Genomic DNA, 24,474 nt, shown 5'->3' on the forward strand with positions numbered 1-24,474 from the left:
GACCAGCATGGTCAAATAATAATAATCATAGTAGTTGTCGAGGGTGCAACAAGTCAGTAACACAAGAGTAAGTGTCAGTTGGCTTTTTCATAGCCGATCTTTGAGAGTATCTCTACCGCTGCTGCTGTCTCTAGAGAGTTGAAAACAGCAGGTCTGGGACAGGTAGCACGTCCGGTGAACAGGTCAGGGTTCCAGCAGGTCTGGGACAGCAGGTCTGGGACAGGTTGCACGTCCGGTGAACAGGTCAGGGTTCCATAGCTGCAGGCAGAACAGTTGGAACTGGAGCAACAGCACAGCCAGGTGAACTGGGGACAGCAAGGAGTCATCAAGCCAGGTAGTCCTGAGGCATGGTCCTAGGGCTCAGGTCCTCCGGGAGAGAGAAAGAAAGAAAGAGAGAAAGAAAGAGAGAATTAGAGAGAGCATATTTAAATTCACACAGGACACCGGAAAAGACAAGAGAAATACTCCAGATGTGACAGACTGACCCTAGCCCCCCGACACATAAACTACTGCAGCATAAATACTGGAGGCTGAGACAGGAGGGGTCAGGAGACACTAAATGTGGAGTATGAAATAATTTTTACATAACACATTTTTGCTATCATTCTTTTTTTACATCCGTTATTAGACAGTGGCAACACGGAACACTAATGATTATGAACATGGTCTTTTGCCTGCTAATGCCTGCAATGCAGTGAAGAAAACGATATGACAAAAATAACGTCTAATGTAACTGGCCCCTCTAACAGTACAACTGGGCCCAGCTTGGCCCCCCCAGTTGAAATGGTCTAGACCCGCCACTGCTTCTTCACAATAAGTGTATCCAGATCACTTGATTGACGTACAACATTTGCAACTGGTTGTGGTGCATCCACCACCATATCTTCTTCAGAACTGTGGCCTCTTGCCCCTATAACTCTGTTCACCACCTCCACATAGGAGATTTGCTGTACAGTCCTGATCCTTGACACCTCAACCTCTTTCACCCAAACAGGGCACTCTGGGAATTCGGTAATATGATCCCCACCACAGATGCAACATTTTACATTCACAAACTCTTCAATGCCCCCCCAAAATAAAATGCTAATTAGCTGCTAATGTGGCTATCATAAAGAACTACAAGTGACATGATGGACCAGACTGCCGAATCGAGGCAAAGGTAAGGATCTCTGGGTTAACTATCTAATGTTAGCTAAACGTCGTAATGAATAAATACGCTACATTTATTTAAAGGACAATTCTGTGAACTGTCTTGTGCAAATTTTAAATTGACACAATACCTGTTAGCAAAAGGTGTCAGCTAGAGATGATGTGCAGGAGCTTGTTCTTTTGCATGATGTCTACTTCGATGCTAATTAGCATTATATAATCTCATATATCATCTCAAACACAGCCCTTATTTTAAGTGTTTGTAAAATGAATGAAAAATGAGTGGTGTAAAACGATTGAAACTATTTCCCTGTTTGACTGCTAGGTTTTATGGGTATTATTACACCTCCACTGTGGGGCTCTATATGGCTACCGGAGTAAGGGCAAGTGGGTGTGTCTAAAGGAAAGTATTAGACGTCTGGAAAGGAGTGGGTGTGTCTAAAGCGCTATAGGTTAGATGGTTTTGATTGAGCTGTGTTTTTTCTCTTCTGTTTCTTACCATGCAACTACTGTACTTTTCGTTATAATGCCATTGATTGGCTAGCTAAATGGGTGGTGGTACCCATACAACAGGATGTTTACATTGCAACATGGTGGACTCACAGCAAGGTGCTTGTTATCATGTAAGAAATCTAGCTAGCTAATTCAGCCAAATGCTATTTCAACATGTTTTTGATGATCTCATTTATGTAAAGATTTGTCAGTGGATATCTGTAATGGTAGACTCAGTAATTCCAGTCTGGCTATAAACCTTTTTCTGATGTGATGTCGTTCTTCGGATTTCATCAATCAATTATCTAAGGTTAGCTAATGTCCCCCATATAGCTAGTAATGTCACACATTGCATTCATCCTAGCTATTGTACTATCAACTGGCTTGCTGTATTAGGCAGCTCTAGAAGCGAGGGGAAACTTCATATATTTGTATTATCTATCAAGTTTATAAAAAGGCCATTAGGTAACTAGCTAGGATGAAACTGCTGGGGAATAGCTATATAGCTAGCTAACTCCCACTATAAACTGAATTCATCAATGTATCTAAGGATATATTTTTTGAAAATAAACAATATATTAAGCACATAACACCCAGACAGATGTAGAACTTCAGAGACCTCCTGAGCATCAGGAAAATCTCCTTGTTCTTGAGGTTTATTCTGGGGAACACATGTTAGATAAAAACACAGCTAACTGATGGAAACACAATAGAAAAAAAGAAAGTCTATATACAGTGTGTGTAAATGGCATGACGAGGTAAGGCAATAAATAGGTCATAGTAGCAAAGTAATTACAATTTAGCAGATTAACACTGGAGTGATAGATGAGCAGATGATGGTGTGTAAGTAGTGATACTGGTGTAGATTGGGTGGGTTATTTACAGATGGGCTATGTACAGCTGCAGCGATCGGTTAGCTGCTCAGATAGCTGATGTTTAAAGTTAGTGAGGGAGATATAAGTCTCCAGCTTCAGCGATTTCTGCAATTCGTTCCAGTCACTGGCAGCAGAGAACTGGAAGGAAAGGCGGCCAAAGGAGGTGTTGGCTTTGGGGATGACCAGTGAGATATACCTGCTGGAGTGCGTGCCATGGGTGGGTGTTGTTATCGTGACCAGTGAGCTGAGATAAGGCGGAGCTTTACCTAGCATAGACTTATAGATGACCTGGAGCCAGTGGGTCTGGCGACGAATATGTAGCGAGGGCCAGCCGACTAGTGCCTACAGGTCACAGTGGTGGGTGGTATAAGGTGATTTGGTAACAAAACAGATGGCACTGTGATATACTGCATCCAATTAGCTGTGTAGAGTATTGGAAGCTATTTTGTAGATGACATCGCCGAAGTCGAGGATCGGTAGGATAGTCAGTTTTACTAGGGTAAGTTTGGCGGCGTGAGTGAAGGAGGCGTTGTTGCAAAATAGAAAGCCGATTCTAGATTTGATTTTGGATTGGAATGTTTGATATGAGTCTGGAAGGAGAGTTTACAGTCTAGCCAGACACCTAGGTATTTGTAGTTGTCCACGTATTCTAGGTCAGAACCGTCCAGAGTAGTGATGCTAGTCAGGCGGGCGGGTGCAGGCAGTGAACAGTTGAAAAGCATGCATTTGGTTTTACTAGCGTTTAAGAGCAGTTGGAGGCCACAGAAGGAGTGTTTTATGGCATTGAAGCTCGTTTGGAGGTTAGTTAACACAGTGTCCAAAGAAGGGCCAGATGTATACAGAATGGCGTCGTCTGCGTAGAGGTGGATCAGGGAATCACCCGCAGCAAGAGCAGCATCATTGATATATATACAGAGAAAAGAGGTGGCCCGAGAATTGAACCCTGTGGTACCCCCATAGAGACTGCCAGAGGTCCGGACAACAGGCCCTCCGATTTTACACACTGTACTCTGTCTGCGAAGTAGTTGGTGAACCAGGCGAAGCAGTCATTTGAGAAACCAAGGTTATTGAGTCTGCCGATAAGAATGCGGTGATTGACAGAGTCGAAGGCCTTGGCCAGGTCAATGAAGACGGCTGCACAGTACTGTCTTTTATCGATGGCGGTTATGATATCGTTTAGTACTGTGGGAGAAAGGTAGACGTCCCTAACCAGCGGAAGAGTGAGGGACAACTGCGTCTGATGACCTGTGAACTGTATCTGAAATAGACATGCTGGAATGATATGTGCTGGAGGAGGAAGACTAAAAGGGGAATAGGTTACTGACCTTTCATTACCAGGCCTCTCATGACAGAAAAACAGAGGCAAATGGGGGCTGTAATATGAATAGATAGTACAAGTTTAGTATAAATGTCAATTTTTAAGGGAATGAAGCACTAAGGACTGAATTCTGATTTGGACAATTTATAAAACGTTTTAGTTATGATTTGGACATAGAACTGTTTAAATGTACTAGGCCTAGGGAAGCTCTGGAAACTAAATCCTGAGACAGGGAGGTTGACAGAACTTACAGAAGATTAAAGGTTTTTGTTTTTTTTGTTTTATTATGTCATTAGAAATGTAATGTTAAATTGTATTGATATAATTGATTGCATAAAAAGTTTATAGTCTGTTTTGCGATACACACAAGGATGAAGGAGGAGACCAACATTATGAGTAGTGGTCATAGAATGTAACGGATGGACGTTTTCCCCAGGTTTAGTTACATTATGAGTAGTGGTCACTTATTACAAATATGCAGTTATTGTAATTTAATTTGCTCTTTTCTTGTCTGGTCAATTTATTTTTGTTTTAAGGAACATAAGTGTGTTTATTGTTCCTGAGGAGGGAATGATATAAATTGACTAAAATTGATTTGAGAATGTTTAAGTATGTATCAAACTGTGGAAGGAAATTAGTAGTAAATTATGTGCTATGGGTTAGAAGAACTATGACTGCATTGGGGATCTGAGGGGGCTCATAAATGAAGGTTATGGTACTAGAGGGGTGTTATTTCTAGAGACTATGTATATTAATAGAAGAGAGAACTCACAGAAGAGAAAGGACAGCTGGCTGTGTAAAATATAGGGATGCACAACATAGGGACAATTCTGAGTAAATTGAACATTACACATACCTAGATTATGGTAAGAGTAAAAGTGATAGTGGTGACATTTAACACTATGGTAAAAGTTTAAGAGAGTTATGACTTGGAGTTTTAAGAGGTTGGATAGTCTTCCAACTGGAAGACACTTGACTGATTACATGTTATTCTAACAGCAGTTGCTGTAGGGACCATAATTTGGCTATTATTATGTATAAGAATATCTGTGGTAGGAGGCGAGGTATTTGAGACAATGTTTAAATAGGGCTGTTATTTAAATATTACAAAGTAGTGATCTTGACATGAGAAGAAAGTCTGTTGTCAGGAAATAACCCATGTGTTAATGTGTATGTCCTCAGGAGAAAAGCAGCACATAAGAAGCCAGAAATAACCAAGGGCATGGGCTGACTTCTAGAGATTGAGTGTACATCAAGATACACCAGGCTGGGGGTATACTTCTTACAGCACCTGCAGTGGTAAAGATCATCTTGTCTCTCTTCGGTGGGCGCATACTTCTCACAAGAAGTAAGGTCCAACTGAATAATGGTCTTATGCTTAGGAACCAGAAGGAGAGGGGTCGCCAGCTTCAGCTGGAATGTTAGTTGGTGTATGATGAGTGATGGAAATAAGTGGATGTATGGTGTGATCATAAAACAGAGGCCATAAGTCTCTCAGTTTGAATGCCTCACAGAAAGAAGGCAGAAACCTGAACCAGGACCAGAGGTTCCACGTCTGGTGATCCAAGAGACCAGGTCCGAGTGTTCCGGAAGAAAGGAATGAGCCAAGGAGGGAGGGTCCCTACAAGGTAGCTCGAACAATGTTAACTGCTGTCCAGGTGAAAGGAAGCAACACGTGGTACCATCTAAACCACTGTACCAAAGTCCCGTCGGAAAGGAGGGGACAACCACCAGGCCAGGCAGGAGCCAGGCAGGAGCCAGGCAGGAGCCAGGCAGGAGCCAGGCAGGAGCCAGGCAGGAGACAAAGAGGAGGTGGAATGAGGAGCAACTTTCAACAGCCAACAGACACTCTCTCCTGAATATCCAGAGAGGCCAGGGATGGGGAGGAGTGACATGCCTGTTGCTCCTGATGACATACCTACTCTGGCAGATACCCCTGATAGAGGTGTTGTTCAAGGGGACGGAGAAACAACGACAGGAAAATGGAAAGGAGACTTTCTTATCAACTTCTCTGTCCTCACATGGTCTTGTTAACAGACAGTGAAACAGGATAGATGAAGAATGGTAGAATGGTCTTGACAGCAACAGCAACAAACCTAGAAGAAATTGTAAAATTACCTCCCACTAGAGACTAGTACACCAACTAAGACAATAGAAAAACCATAAGAAAGTGGGTTGATGCAGAAAATCTGGACATCTGTTACCAACTGGGGTCGCTACAATGAAGAAACTACCCAAGAATCAAACATTGATCAAAAATTTAGAAAAGCAATAACAAATGGCTTGTATAGGTGGGCTCAGTAAGAAGCAACTAAACATAGGATGGACAATTGCATTTTGTCTAGCAAATCACATTTGTCTGATATTTTAATAATACCTGAACTTGCATCTGTTGAAGAATGTGTTAAATGGAAAATGTTCAATGTATTCAGAGTCAATACTACATACCTTTGTGTAACATAGAATGCAGATTGGCATTAGGTAGCACTAAAGGTAGAAGTGAATTAAACCAAAATATGTTGGGAGAACATGAATGTGCAACATATGACATGAGAACTGAATTAAATGGTCCTCATAATGATAGGTTTACTATGGTAAAAAGTAGATATGAATGTTTCTACAGCTATGGGGATAATGGGATAGATGTGAGAAACACTACAGTTAATTGTTAAACTATTTGGGTGTTAGAAACTGCAGGAGTTAGTAAATTTGATGATAAAGGAATGATTATGGATTACAAAGGTACATGTGGTAATGTAACTCAAGTAACACTATCTCTTGCAATATTAAAGAATCAGGACAGAAGTATAGCTGATAGTTTCGGGATGTGTGGGCAGAACAAACTCTTGAATGTTTTACCAGAAGGCTGGACTGTGCCTTGATTAGAGCAACACAACAGGTGTCTATCATTAAATCACAGCAGGATGAGTCTGTAAAGCATAGAGTAAGGGAAGCCTATGAATCAGATCCTAGAGTGTACCTTGATTCAATTGGACAACCCAGAGGTGTGCCCAACGAGTTTAAGGCCAGAGATGAGATTAAATCTGGATTTGAATCTATATTTTTGTGGGTAACACCCAATAAGAACTTAAAGTGGATTAATTATATATACTATAACCAACAAAGATTTATTAATTATACTGACTCTGCCTTGACAGCCTTAGGAGAATAGGTAAAGGCCACAAGCCAGATGACATGGCAGAATAGGGAAGCTCTCAACTGGCTATTGGCAGAGAAGGGGGGAGTTTGTGTAATGTATGGAGATGCTTGTTGTACTTTTATTCCCAACAACACTGCACCTAATGGAACATTTTCCCTAGCTATGAATAAACTTAAAGGGTTAAGAGCAGAAGTAAAGGCAAATGCTGGGTTTGATTCTCATGCCTGGGATTGGTTGGACCTGGCTTTGGGAAAATGGGGTGCTATGTTTACCAGGCTGGCCATTATGATGGGTGGAGGTCTAGTGACATTGGGCATTGTATTTTGCTGTGTGGTGCCTTTGGTTAAATCACTTGTGGTCAAAACCACTGTTAAACAAATGTCAGTACATAAAGCAGACCCTAGACATAAGAAGGGGTCAGGAAAGAAGTTTAAGGAACATATACTGGATCCACCTCTCATAATCAATCCTGTCCCTGGTACCCCTGGACATTATACGGACAAGTATGGAAAACCTTGCAATGCTGTTGGAGGACCCCTTGATTGCCCTTTTGGTAATCCTAACTGTCGTCATGGGGTAATTCTTGGGGGAGGTTATGAGTGCCATGATTAGCGTCCTGGTGGGTTTCCTGTGTATGCCAAAGACCCCGATTCGGATGAGATGGTGCTTGTCCATGTACACAAAAAAATTCTGCAACCCAGGCGTTGCAAGTGGTGCTCCAAAGAGAACAATGATGGGCATTACCATCATCCTGAACCCTTATTCTGTGCGATGTGCCAAAGAGAGGATTGCCCTATATGTGGAAATAAGGAATGTGCCCCTATGATGTAAATTCTGGTATGACTTTGAACAAACCTTAAGTGTATGTTGTATTTTATGTTTGTTTTATGGTTTTCATACATATACAAATGTATGCAATTTCTTTTAAATTCAAGTTAGTTTTGCCTTCCTAAGATGAGGATCATTTATTACACGCTAGGAAACAGAAGGTATTCTGGTTACAAGTGTCTACGAACCATGCCCTTAATCTTCTAGCAGTAATGAGTGTCTCAATTTGGAATGTTGTCTATAACTTTTATTTTTGCTCACTTGGGCCTTGTTCAGATTCATAGTAAGAATATTAACTTTAAGTAGGTCTATTATGTTTATTATTCTTTTAAATTCTTGTTATATTCTATACTCTACATAACTGAGATAACCTCAGGCAAGGCTATGTACTACATGCTCATGCTTCTTCATAGTATACTGATTTATATATGTATCCTCATTTACTATTTTAAGTTTGACTGGATCTTTTACTCCTGTCTATGTTATTGGATTGGAGATGTTTGGTCCAGTATATGATAAGTTTGACTTTATATTTTACTCCTATCTATGTTATTGGATTGGAGATGTTTGGTCCAGTATATGATTATGTTTTATCTGTTCAAATTTCGTTCAACACATTTACTATTCTATGTATCTATTATTTTGCTTCCATCCTTATTGTCTCTAGTTTAATCATGTTAGATGTGGGACTAATTAGTCCCAGAGGAGGGATTTATGTGGGAGAAAGATAGACGTGCTGAGGGAAGAAAAATATAAATACATTAGCTAGCGAAAGAGGAGACTGACAGCTGACCCTGAGTGGAGAAAACAGGTGGCCATACATCCCCAAGTAGGAACCACGGAACGGCCAGGCAAGCTGTATGTATGGCCATGACTAAATATATGCCAAGCATAAGCCTGCAATGCATGCATTATTTTCATATCCATATGAGGAGAGTCTAGCCCCTACTATGTTAGAGCTAAAAGCAGATATGGGCGTTATCCAGCCACTACAATGTTAGAGCTAAAAGCAGATGAGAGCGTTATCCATTGGGTTGAAAGAAAATGGTGGCAGAATGCATAGGGGGTTTTACTTCATTTACATAAAGGATGGACCTATGTATTGTATATGCATAAAAGCAGAGCCGGGGCCTAAGGAAGGCAGTTGTTGTCCGCGGACCGGCTCGGCTTTATTACTCTGTATTAAAGTCTATATTGAATTTACAAGTTCTTGTAAGAAGTGTTATTCTTAAGACAATTTTCCACGACAGTACCTTGAGCGTGGCTGAAGTGCACCCGTGACCAGCTCGAAAACTGGATTGCACAGTGGAGAAGGTACGGTGGGATTCGAAATGTGTTAAATGTGTAGTGTAGCCTACAATGTGTAGAACTATGAATTGGGGAGCTATAGGCTATTTGTTAATAGGATAATTATGTTCTGGCCCACAGACTAGCTACAAGTGTCACGCCCTGATCTGTTTCACCTGTCCTTGTGCTTGTCTCCACCCTCCTCCAGGTGTCGCCCATCTTGCCCACTTATCCCCAGGGTTTTTATACCTGTGTTTTGTGTCTGTCTGTGCCAGTTCGTCTTGTTAGTTCAAGCCTAACGGTGTTTTGTGTCTCAGCTCCTGCTTTTTCCAGTCTTTCTTTTCTCTCCCTCCTGGTTTTGACCCCCGCCTGTCCTGACTCTGAGTCCGCCTGCCTGACCACTCTGCCTGACCCTGCCTTTGGTCATGTACCTTTGGCTTTACTCTGGATTACCGACCTCTGCCTGATCTGACCCTGGGCCTGCCTGCTGTCCTGTACCTTTGGCTTTACTCTGGATTACCGACCTCTGCCTGATCTGACCCTGGGCCTGCCTGCTGTCCTGTACCTTTGGCTTTACTCTGGATTACCGACCTCTGCCTGACCTGACCCTGGGCCTACCGTCCTGTACCTTGGCCCCACTACTCTGGATTATCGACCCCTGCCTGCCTTGACCTGTCGTTTGCCTGCCCTTGTTGTTACAATAAACATTGTTACTTCTACACAGTCTGCACTTGGGTCTTACCTGAAACTTGATAACAAGTTAGGCAAGAAATTGACTGAAGGCCAAACCTAGTTTCCAACCACTGTTGTATATTGTCAATTCAATCTCCCCCTTCACCATCATCATCATCAAACGTGTGGATATAGTGCTAAACGTGAAGGACTCATTGTCTCTGTGAATTGAAATTATGTTGTTGCCCACCAGTGACCTCCGAAGAGGAAACAATGTAGTCTAACAACATCGCTCTCAAACAGCACAGATGTGAGATGTTTCACTGTAGAAGCACTGATCCTCTTACATTTTAATTCCAGGTTGCATATTACAATATTTAAAGGCATATCAGATGATCTGCTCTGACCATAACAGTCACACCAAGCATAGGGTTGGTTGGTATAAGATTGAAATGGGTAAATAATGTACCTGTGAAAAGCTCCCCAATACCATCTGATGTATATATTTAATGTATTACATGAATGGTGAACACAGACCTTCCAACAATACATTTAAATCGTGTTTTACTGTGATTTTTTCCCACCCTGCTGAATGTTTTCAATGTATTCTATTTCAAATGTGTCTCCCAGCGCAGCTTTACTTCCAGGCTATTATGACACATCTGGCAGTTTCTTCTATGTTCCAAGTTTTTTGGTCACTACCATTCCACAACAATACCATGCCATATATTTTTAATTGTACTACAATCGTACATTTTTGTAAGGGCTGTTCTTCACATCGGAGTGCTGCGGCATGCACTTTGCGTCTCTAGACCATGTCGGGTGGGCCGGGCACAAAGCTCAAGGCGGCTCTCCACTTCCCTCCAGTAGTTATTTAGCCTGATAACACATCACTCCTGACAGACACAAGCAAAAATGCTTGCATAACTATAGCAGCCTAAACACAGACTCATTAGTGATCTGACATGCTGTATTGCATGGAAACTGTAGGCTACTAACAACAGCAGCTACATAGTCTAGCTTACTATGGCCCTGTCCGTCTGACCAGGGTAAACAAAGTGGTAATGTTGTGTATTGTATATACAGTATTTCACTTCAAACAGTTTATTTCATTTAATTATACACAAGAGAAAAAAAAGTGGTTGCGCACCGGGGCAGCAGGTAGCCTAGTGGTTAGAGCGTTGGACTAGTGACCGAAAGGTTGCAAAATCGAATCACGAGCTGACAAGGTAAAAATCTGTCGTTCTCCCCCTGAACAAAGCAGTTAACCCACTGTTCCTAGGCCATCATTGAAAATAAGAATTTGTTCTTAACTGACTTGCCTAGTTAAATAATGGTAAAAAAAATAAAAATAATGTACAAACATTTTTCATTATATTCTTGTCATTTAGCAGATGCTCTTATCCAGAGAAACTTACAGGACAAATAAGGGTTAATTGCCTTGCTCAAGGGCACAATGACAGATTGGTCCTGAGCCGATTAGATGAACAGCAACCTTTCAGTTACTGGCCCAACACTCTTAACCGCTAGGCTACCTGCCGCCAGATCAATTAACTTCAATACAGTTATTCAAATACATTCATCATCAATGACTAAAATAATGAATCCAGTATTAAAATACAATTCATAGTTGTTTATCATTAAACAAAAGTTGTTTAGTAATATCAAATAATCCACCCAAACTAATGCTAAAAACTGATCATTACACCATCTTTATCTGATATACACTTAGTGCACAAAACATTAGGAACACCTTCCTAATATTGAGTTGCAGCCCCCTTTGTCCTCAGAACATATTCAATTCGTTGGGGCATAGACTGTCCAAGGTGTTGAGAGTGTTCCACAGGGATGCTGGTCCATGTTGACTCCAATGCTTCCACAATTGTGTCAAGTTGGCTGGGAGTGGATCTCTACTCTGAATAGCTTGTTCCATATCCTCCCACAGATGCACAATTGGATTGAGATCTGGTGACTCAGCAGACCACTGCAGTAAGCTGAATTCACTGTCATGTTCTTGGAACCATTCCTGAACAGGCCTTGTGGCATGGGGCATAATCCTGCTGAAAAAAATCCATTTGCAGATGGATACACTGCTGCCATGAAGGGATACACCTGATTGGCAATGATGTTTAGATATCCTGTGGTATTCAAACGCTGCTCCACTTCTATCAAGGGATCCAATATGTGCCATGAAACACACTCCACACCATCACCACCAGCCTGCAATGTTGACACACAGCAGGGACACATGTACTTGTGGTTTCCTCCATACCCTAGTCCTCCCATCAGCATGACACAGCAGGAACCAGGATTCATCAGACCAGGCCATGTTTTTAAAATTAACCAGTGTCCAGTGTTTTCATTCCTTAGCCCACTGCAACTGCAGTGGGCTAAATACACAAAAACTACATCATTAAGGATCATAGCTTTCACCTGGGTTCACCTGGTCAGTCTATGTCATGGAAAGAGCAGGTGTCCTTAATGTTTTGTACACCCAGTGTATGTTGTGTCAACCATCTCATGGAAGCAGTACCACCCAGTCAACCACTCCATTGAGACGCCTCACAGAGGATATTCAACCCTAAGGGCAAATCCAAGGTCATCTCAATATCTTTACAGTAGAAGCTAACAAAACACACCAAAACTGACAAGGTGCACACTGATCAGTAAAGTAAAGAGAGGCTAACATTCTATAACACTCCCTTTCCTCTGCACAGTTCTCTCACAGTGAGAAACAATAGGTTTTCAATAGAGTGTTCTACACTTTCTTCATTTGATCCAGTTCACAGTTATCACTTCTTTTACGAGACTTAACTGATGGAGTGACTTTAATCTCAGCTGGTCTTTGAGAACTGTTGAGGCTCTTCTGATTTTATGTATATTTTATGTATTTTTTGTGTCTTTTTAACTGGCCCATTCGAGAGAAACTCTTTCCAAAGTCTGAGCAGGTGTAAGGCTTCTCTCCTGTATGCATACGATTATGTTTTTAGGTGGCCCAGTCGAGAGAAACTTTTCCCAGTCATGAACGTATGCATACACAGTCAGAGCAGGAGTAAGGCTTCTCTCCTGTGTGTGTTCTCTGATGACCTATTAACCCAGAGTATGTTGTGAAGCATTTTACACAATCAGAGCAGGAGTAAGGCTTCTCTCCTGTGTGTGATCTCTGATGACCTTTTAGCTCAGTTGATGTTGTGAAGCATTTTACACAGTCAGAGCATAAGTAAGGCTTCTCTCCTGTATGTATACGTTCATGTGTTTTTAAGTTGCACATTCGAGAGAAACCCTTTCCACAGTCGGAGCAGGAGTAAGGCTTCTCTCCTGTATGTATACGTTCATGTGTGTTTAGGTGGCCCAGTCGAGAGAAACTCACCCCACAGTCAGAGCATAAGTAAGGCTTCTCTCCTGTGTGTGTTCTCTGATGAATTTTTAGCTTCGTTGATGATGTGAAGCTTTTTACACAATTAGAGCAGGAGTAAGGCTTCTCTCCTGTGTGTGTTCTCCGATGACCTTCAAGCCCAGAGCATGTTGTGAAGCATTTTACACAATCAGAGCAGGAGTAAGGCTTCTCTCCTGTGTGTGTTCTCTGATGAACCTTTAGCTCAGTTGATGATGTGAAGCATTTTAAACAGTCAGAGCAGAAGTAAGGCTTCTCTCCTGTATGTATACGTTCATGTGTTTTTAGGTGGCCCAGTCGAGAGAAACTCTTTCCACAGTCAGAGCAGGAGTAAGGCTTTACTCCTGTATGCATACGTTCATGTGTTTTTAAATTGCCCAGTCGAGAGAAACTCTTTCCACAGTCCGGGCAGGAGTAAGGCTTCTCTCCTGTATGTATACGTTTATGTGTTTTTAGGTGGCCCAGTCGAGAGAAACTAGCCCCACAGTCAGAGCATAAGTAAGGCTTCTCTCCTGTGTGTGTTCTCTGATGAATTTTTAGCTTAGTTGATGATGTGAAGCATTTTACACAATTAGAGCAGGAGTAAGTCTTCTCTCCTGTGTGTATCCGTTCATGCACTCTCTGATGAACTGTCAGAACCTTTAATGTTGTGAAATTCTTCCCACAGTCAGTACAGGAATACAGATTCTCTCCTGTGTGTATTTTTAGGTGTATTTTTAACTTTGATAGAATTGAGAAACTCTCCTTACAACGTGGGCAGTGGTGAGATCTCTTAGGTCTGTGATCTTCCTGCTGTTGCTCTCTGGATGTAGAGAATGTCTCAACATGGTCTCCTGTGTGAACAACATCAGAAGAACCAGTCAGTTGGTATTGGTAAAAATAAACCTGTAATGTCAGATCAAAAAGACTGGTTCTAATTAAATAAAGATTTCATGGTAAAAACTAAAAAATATATAATTGCACAAGGGGTTCAGACTTTCAAGCAGCACTGTATATACACTAATCAAAAAAATAAAGGGAACACTAAAATAACACATCCTAGATCTGAATGAATGAAATAATCTTATTAAATACTTTTTTCTTTACATAGTTGAATGTGCTGACAACAAAATCACACAAAAATAATCAATGGAAATCCAATTTATCAACCCACGGAGGTCTGGATTTGGAGTCGCACTCAAAATTAAAGTGGAAAACCACACTACAGGCTGATCCAACTTTGATGTAATGTCCTTAAAACAAGTCAAAATGAGGCTCAGTAGTGTGTGTGGCCTCCACGTGCCTGTATGACCTCCCTACAACGCCTGGGCATGCTCCTGATGAGGTGGCGGATGGTCTCCTGAGGGATCTCCTCCCAGACCTGAACTAAACCATCCGCCAACTCCTGGACAGTCTGTGGTGCAACGTGGCATTGGTGGATGGAGCGAGACATGATGTCCCAGATATACTCAATTGGATTCAGGTCTGGGGAACGGGCGGGCCAGTCCATAGCATCAATGCCTTCCTCTTGCAGGAACTGCTGACACACTCCAGCCACATGAGGTCTAGCATTGTCTTGCATTAGGAGGAACCCAGGGCCAACCGCACCAGCATATGGTCTCACAAGGGGTCTGAGGATCTCATCTCGGTACCTAATGGCAGTCAGGCTACCTCTGGCGAGCACATGGAGGGCTGTGCGGCCCCCCAAAGAAATGCCATCCCCACACCATGACTGACCCACTGCCAAACCGGTCATGCTGGAGGATGTTGCAGGCAGCAGAACGTTCTCCACAGCGTCTCCAGACTCGAATTTGCGAATTTGCCAATCTTGGTGTTCTCTGGCAAATGCCAAATGTCCTGCACGGTGTTGGGCTGTAAGCACAACCCCCACCTGTGGATGTCGGGCCCTCATACCACCCTCATGGAGTCTGTTTCTCACCGTTTGAGCAGACACATGCACATTTGTGGCCTGCTGGAGATCATTTTGCAGGGCTCTGGCAGTGCTCCTCCTGCTCCTCCTTGCACAAAGGCGGAGGTAGCGGACCTGCTGCTGGGTTGTTTCCCTCCTACGGCCTCCTCCACGTCTCCTGATGTACTGGCCTGTCTCCTGGTAGCGCCTCCATGCTCTGGACACTACGCTGACAGACACAGCCAACCTTCTTGCCACAGCTCGCATTGATGTGCCACCCTGGATGAGCTGCACTACCTGAGCCACTTGTGTGGATTGTAGACTCCGTCTCATGCTACCACTAGAGTGAAAGCACCGCCAGCATTCAAAAGTGACCAAAACATCAGCCAGGAAGCATAGGAACTGAGAAGTGGTCTGTGGTCCCCACCTGCAGAACCACTCCTTTATTGGGGGTGTCTTGCTAATTGCCTATCATTTCCACCTGTTGTCTATTCCATTTGCACAACAGCATGTGAAATTTATTCTCAATCAGTGTTGCTTCCTAAGTGGACAGTTTGATTTCACAGAAGTGTGATTGACTTGGAGTTACATTGTGTTGTTTAAGTGTTCCCTTTATTTTTTTTAGCAGTGTATTTGCCACTGCTCGACTTAAAAAAGCTTGGTCGACCAACATCTATCCACCAAACAATCGATCAGTTGACTAAATGAGGTCAGCAATTTAGGCCAAAAGGGCATAAGGGGTGAATATTATGAGTCATATCATCCTCCGCTCACTATCACAAGGGTTAGTAACTACACAGACTCATTTCATAGAACTTTAAAACACTGGCAGTTTGTCTACTTCACTTCTTTAGTCTACTCTCTAATCACTCCAGATACCCCAGTTGTTCAGGGATGTGTGACGTCAGAATTACAGAATTCAACCTATCAATAGACTGGTTCATAACTTACGGAGGTCTAATTTATGAAGATAACTTATACATAGATAGAACCTGCTCTTACCATGACTAACAGATTTCCCAATCGTCTCCTCCTCTTCATCTTTAATGTTGACATTAGGCTCCAGTGTTTGACTGCAGTCTTCCAGCTTCACTGATGCCATCTCTAGATCCTGCAGTGCAAACTGGGCTCCACTGTCACAATCAGGACCCAGTGACTGTAGGTTTGGACTCAGTGTGGAAGGAGAGCGGCAGGCTGGGTTTGTCCTCACTGTTGATGTTACCCTCCTCAGACTTAATCTGAGTCGGCCAGTAGTAATAAGGAGACACGGACACAAAAGTTAGTCTTGAAAGTTCTGGCAATTTCTTTATTCTAAAACTATACTAGATCAGGTAGCTAAGCATTGATAACAAACCATTAAATTAATTTCAAATTAGACAAGGCTCACACTATAAATTAGTCTACACAATGTAAATGCACTAAACCTATAGTAGATTTCCTAAATGCACACACAGAGCACTGGGAAAATATTCAGACCCCTTGACTTTTCCACGTTTTGTTAAGTTACAGCCTTATTATAAAATGGATTAAATAGTTTTTTCCCCTCACCAATCTACAGACAATACCCCATAATGACAAAGCAAAAACATGTTTTTAGATTTTTTCCCCCAAATGTATTAAAAACTGAAATATCACATTTACATAAGTATTCAGACCATTTACTCAGTACTTTTTTCAAGCACCTTCGGCAGTGATTACAGCCTCGAGTCTTCTAGGGTATGACGCTACAAGCTTGGCATACCTGTATTTGGGGAGTTTCTCCCATTCTTCTCTGCCTTTCCTCTCAAGCTCTGTCAGGTTGGATGGTGAGCATCACTGAACAGCCATTTTCAGGTCTCTCCAGGGATGTTTGATCTGGTTCAAGTCAGGACCACTCAAGGACATTTAGAGACTTGTCCCAAAGCCACTCCTGCATTGTCTTGGCTGTGTGCTTAGGGTCGTTGTCCTGTTGGAAGGTGAACCTTCACCCCAGTCTGAGGTCCTTGGAAGGTTTTCATTAACCTCTCTGGGATCGTTCGGGATGCTAGCGTCCCACCTCGCCAACAGCCAGTGAAATTGCAGGGCGCTAAATTCAAACAGAAATCTCATAACTATAATTCCTCAAACATACAAGTATTATACACCATTTTAAAGATAAACTTCTTGTTAATCCAGCCACAGTGTCCGATTTCAAAAAGGCTTTATGGCGAAAGCACACCATGCGATTATGTTAGATCAGCGCCTAGCCACAGAAAACCATACAGCCATTTTCCAAAGAAGGAGAGGTGTCACAAAAGTCAGAAATAGCGTTAAAATGAATCACTAACCTTTGACGATCTTCACCGGATGGCACTCCCAGGACTCCATGTTAGACAATACCTAGACTAAACTAAAAGCTTTCAGCCTGACCACTTGTTGAAACAGCTCTTATTCAATCCCCTTTCACAATACAAGCCTGAAACAACTTCTAAAGACTGTTGACATCTACTGGAAGCCTTAGGAAGTGCAATCTGACCCCATAGACACAGGATATTGGATAGGCAAATACTTTAAAAAAACTACAAACCTCAGATTTCCCACTTCCTGGTTGGATTTTTCTCTGTTTTTTGCCTGCCATATGAGTTCTGTTATACTCACAGACATTATTTTAACAGTTTTGGAAACGTTAGAGTGTTTTCTATCCAAATCTATCAATTGTATGCATATCCTAGCTTCTGGGCTTGAGTAACAGGCAATTTACTCTGGGCACGCTTTTCATCTAAACTTCCCAATGCTGCCCCCTATCCGAATGAAGTTAAGGATCTTTCTGTAATTTGCTCCATTCATCTTTCCCTCGATTCTGACTAGTCTCGAAGTCCCTGCCGCTGAAAAACATCCCCACAGCATGATGATACCACCACCATGCTTCACTGTAGGGATGGTGCCTGGTTTTCTCCAGATGTGTTTCATCAGACCAGAGAATCTTGTTTCTCATGGTCTGAGAGTCCTTTAGGTGCCTTTTGGCAAATTCCAAGCGGGCTATCATGTGCCTTTTACGAAGGAGCGGCTTCCGTCTGGACACTGCCATAAAGTCCTGACTGGTGGAGTGCTGCAGAGATGATTGTCCTTCTAGAAGGTTCTCCCATCTCCACAGAGGAACTCTGGAGCTCTGTCAGAGTGACCATCGGGTTCTTGGTAACCTCCCTGACCAAGGCCCTTCTACTCGATTACTCAGTTTGGCCGGGGGGGCAGCTCTAGGAAGAGTCAATCCTGTCTCAGAGCTCCGCAGACAAATCCTTCGACCTCATGGCTTGGTTTTTGCTCTGACATGCACTGTCAAACGTGGGACCTTCTATAGACAGGTGTGTGCCTTTCCAAATCATGTCCAATCAATTGAATTTACCACAGGTGGACAGCAATCAAGTTGTAGAAACATCTCAAGGATGATCAATGGAAACAGGATGCACCTGAGCTCAATTTTGAGTCTCATAGCAAAGGGTCCGAATACTTATGGAAATAAAGCATTTGTTTTTTGCAAACAAATCGAAAAATCTGTTTTCACTTTGTCATTGTGGGTTATTGTGTGTAGATTGATGAGGAACATTTTTATTTAATCCATTTTAGAATAAGGCTAACGTAACAACATGTGGAAAAGGGGAAGGGGGTCTGAATACTTTCCGAATGCACTGTAAGGAATTGGCAACTCGTTCTCATTCTGAGAAATAAGGTTGGCCACTTGATTTTAACATCTGAACAAAGTGGACAGGCTAACAAGCTTTTCAAACAGTTGGAAACAGAAAGAAGGGTGTGTTCATAACAATTCAACTGTTCAATCTTGTTAGCAAATAGATTCAAGTTGACTAAACTTGAAATATAAAGATTACATTTTTACATTTACATTTTAGTCATTTAGCAGACGCTCTTATCCAGAGCGACTTACAGATTAGCTGGCTAGTCACTAGCACGTGGGCTTGAGAGATTTTTGAGACCTGTGTTAATTTTCTATAATGCCTACAATAAGTTAGTCATTACTAGTTACATTTGTAACAAAAAAAGGGCATTTTAATAGACTTCAAAGCCAAATCAGTGATTATTGCGACAACAACAAAAAAGCAGGTTAAACTATTTTGATCAAATAACAAATTATTAGTGGGTGTTATGGTTGTGGAAGGCTTATATTTAGCCTCGGTATAACTTCACAAGCACTGAATTCATTAGATTATTGCTGACTGTTAGAAAGGCAGTGTATTTGACCTTTAATTGTACAACTTACTTAGAGAAAAACTAAATCGAAATATATATCATGAATCGCCATTAAGTTTGAAAAACAGCCTTCCCCGTAGCTCAGTTGGTAGAGCATGGTGTTTGCAACGCCAGGGTTGTGGGTTCGATTCCCACGGGGGGCCAAGTACGAAAAAAATGTATGAAATGAAAAAAATGAAATGTATGCATTCACTACTGTAAGTCGCTCTGGATAAGAGCGTCTGCTAAATGACTCAAATGTAAATGTAAGATACAGCTGTATGATTTTTAGTCCATATCGCCCAGCCCTAACGGAGTACATTAGAGTAAAGTAGAGTACAGTACGTTATACTGTACTATACTCTATACTGTTGTCCTGTACTGAACTAACCGTTAAGTACTCTACTGTGCTTTCCAATCTTGTGAAACAGTAGCTATGTTTCCAAGTTATCCAGTGATTTTTTTTTTACATTTAGAAAAGGTTTGAATAGAAAATAGATCAGACAATTGCCCGCTAGGTTGTTTCCATTTAACTATCTTGTGTTGATAAAAACAGCTGGACGTAATGACGCACCTCATACTGTCAAAATGATTTGGCAATCATCATTTATTTCATAAATACTGTTTTCATCCTCATTTGTCAGAATAAATCAACTTTGACAAAAGAAAGATCCACCCGTCAAACAGATATAAATGTTCTCGAGCATTAAAATATTTCTCCTATATCTGGCGTTTCCATTACACATCGCAAATAATGTTTTTGCCACATAGCTTTTGTTGAATTCACCTGAGTCAATGGAAACCTGCCTAATGATGTCTGAGTGAGTGGTTCATACTTGGTCAGGTCTAATGTTTGGGTCAAGTAAAAAAAAAAAAAGAAAGACATCCAAAAGACATCGACGTCAGTCCGTGCTTACTGGGGTGTATCATATAGTGTCGGCCTATAACTTTATTTTATGAATGTCCATCCATGTGGTAGGACTAGCGTTTGTAAAACAGGCAGTTGCATTGGCTTTATTAGTCCTGGTTCCTGTGACTAATCATTTTGTCTATTTGAGCTCTGAATAGACCCATCAGCTACCCAACTTTATCAGGAGTTATCCTGAGCCTATTGGCAATGAGAATCAATGCGTTTACACACGGGGTTCAACTCCCGGACAACAGTGGTTTCAGAGTCCTGCAATAGAGCGGAAATGCTAATATTTGTGTAAACTCTACATAGTTGTGTTCTGTGGGTGTCACTGAGTAGACTGAACAATCCATAGGTAAGGCTGTAGAGTGCAATATGAATGTCCAACACAAACAAAAGACCCTCTATACTCAACTGGCGGACCGCGGTCCGGATACAGAATGGGGTCAATACGGACCCCCTAATTTTTGCCGTTGGGCTTCGACCCCTGGTATCATATAAACACACAAAACAGGTTTAGAATTGAATTGCAGGAAATTAGCTTTAAAACAGCTAAATGTTTTCTCCGCCAATTAGAGGGTTGGGGTTGCAAGTTCGAGGTTTGTTACTACGCCAATAAATGACAATATCCATCTGGACCTTTGCCACCTTGGAAATTTGTGTGACTGGACCTTCTCAAATAGTACTGGAGTAACCCTGCAATAGACTGACTGGGAAGGTGATTTTTCAGTCAAAGTCCTGCAATAAGACCTAAGACGCTAATATTTGTGTAAACTCTTGGTAATTGTTTTCTGTGGGTGTCACCTGTTTCATGGGTGCACAATCAAACCCGATTCATAAGTGCATATATGAATGCACCCAATGCAATTTTGCGGTCTAAAACCACCAGTGTGATTTCAACAGTTTTTTTCTGGTTATTTTTAAACTTTTTAATACATTTCTTTAACTATGCAAGTCAGTTAAGAACAAATTCTTATTTACAATGACGGCCTAGACCGGCCAAACCTGGGCCAATTGTGCGCCGCCCTATGGGACTAATTCATTATTGTAATTCATTTTACATTTTAAATTAAGTAACAACATTCAAACCATGTTTAGCGTTATCTAGTCCAAATATGGCATGATTCCACTATTTTGTATCATTTTGCGTCACTTTCAACGAGGGACATTTATTTTGAGGGCGAACCGCAAATTCCACTATTGTGGCTAATCGTTATTGTAGCCATCTTCACATAGGTAGGGACAAGCGAGTACCAGGGCTGAGTCCAGCAGGAGGACGGAGACGTTGGACACATTCAGATATAAATGTATTATGTAGAACAAACATGACTCTGATCCTAAGGAATCATGTCAGTTTTCTTCAGAAGATTTCTATCTGCAATTTTCCAAAACGTTTTTGTTCTGAACATCCCCAGGCAAAACCCACTGAGTTATATACGAAACTGGAAAGCCTCACTAATGAACGTGTGGTGGACTCCGCATCGTGCGCTTGTAAAATATTGTTTTGCACGTTCTTCACTCACTCAGTTTGGCACAAAACCTTTCCCAAACGTGATAATACCTTGACGGATGTGTTATCTGACATGTTCTGTTCTTTCGATATTAGACAGTTTAAACGTGCTATTACATACCTGTAGTAATAAAGAGAAACGGACAGCACAGTTTAGGCATTTTCTTTATTGTAAAGACTGGCGTGCGTCTACCGGAACTTCCTGTTCCCCCCACTACCACAGTACTCCAAATAGCGACATCTATTGGATTGATGGACTTACTACTGCTAAAGCATGTATATTGTAGAATATAAAAGTGAGATTGATTAGCTACACAAATAAAACTTGGTTTAAAAAACGATGTTTTTCAACCCATTACATATGCATTGTAGATTATCTCTGTGGAAGGCCAAGAAAATCATCAAGAACCTCAGCAAGAATCTCAGCCACCAGAGACACTGCCTGTTCACCCTGCTACCATCTATCAGGTGGAGACAGTAAGGTGCGTCAAAGCTGGGACCGAGAATGAAACCACTTCTATCTCCAGGCCATAAGACTGTTAAACAGTCATCACTGATTTGATTTTGAGAATATTGGTGACTAGCAAATTGGCTTGTCCCAATGTGTAGAGGTGTGGTGACATGTATTGAGTAGATAAATACAGATATACAGTACCAGTCAAAAGTTTGGACACACCTACTCATTCCAGGGTTTTTCTTTATTTCTTACTATTTTCTACATTGTAGAATAATAGTGAAGACATCAAAACTATGAAATAGCACATATGGAATCATGTAGTAACCAAAAAAGTGTTAAACAAATCAAAATATATTTTATATTTGAGATTCTTCAAAGTATCCACCCTTTGCCTTGATAACAGCTTTGCACATGTTTGGCATTCTTTTAACCAGCTTCACCTGGAATGCTTTTCCAACAGTCTTGAAGGAGTTCCCACATACGCTGAGCACTTGTCGGCTGCTTTTCCTTCACTCTGCGGTCCAACTCATCACAAACCATCTCAGTAATGTGTTGAGGTCAGTGATTGTGGAGGCCAGGTCATCTGATGCAGCACTCCATCACTGTCCTTCTTGGTCAAATAGCCCTTACACAGCATTGTCCTGTTGTTAATTTGAATGCCATGAATTAAACAAAAGCATTATAATTACCCCCAAAACTACAATGATTCAGTACATCAATAAAGTTACAGTTCTCTAATAGGTCTCACAGCTGATTATGCTGATAAAACATGTTAGAGAATAGGTCAGATTTAGCTTTGTGATGCTCCTTTCAACATCCTGTCTTGTTCAGCTTCAGAAAAACAGTAAATATGTCACTTGAAACATAGTTTTTTGGTAATTCATTATACAGAAGAGAAGAGTTTGATCAGTATGAATTCATGTACAAACTTTAATTTTCATTGGCAGATAAATCAAGCAGGTTTCAATTAAGTTATCCAAACATATTCATAATTAAAATAATAAATCTAGTTTTAAAATACAATTTAATAAACAAAAAGTATCCAAACTAATGGTGAAAACTGATCATCACACCATCTCTATCTGATACATGTCCCGTGTATATATATATTTACATATTTTTTTCCTCACTTATCTTTTAATATATATATATATATATATTTTTTATTCTAAACTCAACCTCAAAGCACTCTCCTGCAACCCGCCTCACCAATTTAAAAAAGAAAGTATTATTTACCTCATCTGAATTCCACAACAGAAGCTAGCAAGAGGTTAGCCATTTTCACTGGCTAACGTTGAAGTTCAGCTAGCCACGGTTAGCTGTCCTCAGCTATCCATTAGCTCGAAAAGCTATCGCCAGTTTTTGTACAGCGCGACTCAGACCAGAGCATACCGGACCTATTCTCTCTCCTTTCCCCGATTTCTACCGCAGGCTCTGGACATTTACACCTGGATCTTGCAGCTAACTAGCTGCTACCTGAGTGACTATTGGCAACGTCGGTCACGGAATTAACACACATTATTACGGAGCTAGCCAGCTGAAGAGTTCCGTCAGCCACTCCTGGGCTATTCCTGAGCTAGCCAGCTGAAGTGTCTCCTGGGCTACAACTCACCTATCCTGACCCGTTTTACTGCCGATGCGGAGCCCCATCGGGTCTTCACGACTGGACCACCGACGTTATCTGCCCGAGGGAGTTATCCAACTGGCCCCTCCGTCGCGACGTAACCTGATCGCCCATCTGCGGCCCGCTAATCGTTAGCTGTCTTTTCGGCTGCGATCTGAATAGGTCTATCGGACACTTTTCTTGGGCCACTATAACTAACTATTTTGCCAACTTGGACTGGTCCCCCCTTCCACACGGAACCCCACTAACCCACAGACGGAAACGCACGAGGTGGCTAAAAACAGACCTCCCTCCCATCTTCCACCAGCTTGCTACCTATGGCCCGGCTAGCTGTCTGAATCTCACTGGACCCTTTGATCACTCGGCTAAGCATGCCTCTCCTTAATGTCAATATGCCTTCTCCATTGCTGTTCTGGTTAGTGTTTATTGGCTTATTTCACTGTAGAGCCTCTAGCCCTGCTCATTATACCTTATCCAACCTCTCAGTTCCTCCACCCACACATGCTATGACATCTTCTGGTTTCAATTATGTTTCTAGAGACAATATCTCTCTCATAATCACTAAATGCCTAGGTTTACCTCCTCTGTACTCACATCCCACCATAACTTTGTCTGTACATTATACCTTGAAGCTATTTTATCGCCCCCAGAAACCTGCTCCTTTTTCTCTCTATTCTGGACGTCACAGACGACCAATTCTTATAGCTTTT

At 41.7% G+C, this 24,474-nt stretch overlaps 2 protein-coding genes across 2 annotated transcripts in view; one reads left to right on the forward strand and one right to left on the reverse strand.

The window, feature by feature from the left end:
• Positions 1 to 24,474, forward strand: part of LOC106575980 (uncharacterized) — a 185,525-nt gene that overhangs the window by 38,934 nt on the left and 122,117 nt on the right. The gene's annotated exons all lie outside the window — the stretch shown is intronic.
• LOC106596200 (uncharacterized) lies at positions 10,872 to 22,646 on the reverse strand. Its single transcript, XM_045698565.2, has 3 exons — positions 21,805 to 22,646; positions 16,066 to 16,301; positions 10,872 to 14,008 (listed from the first exon to the last, which is right to left on the reverse strand). Exons 2-3 carry the CDS (start codon positions 16,163 to 16,165, stop codon positions 12,801 to 12,803), a joined length of 1,308 nt encoding a protein of 435 aa, XP_045554521.2. The 5' UTR covers positions 16,166 to 16,301; positions 21,805 to 22,646; the 3' UTR covers positions 10,872 to 12,800.

Source organism: Salmo salar, chromosome 17 (genome assembly GCF_965601325.2).
Source record: "Salmo salar chromosome 17, fSalSal1, whole genome shotgun sequence".
Taxonomy (NCBI): Eukaryota; Metazoa; Chordata; class Actinopteri; order Salmoniformes; family Salmonidae; genus Salmo; species Salmo salar.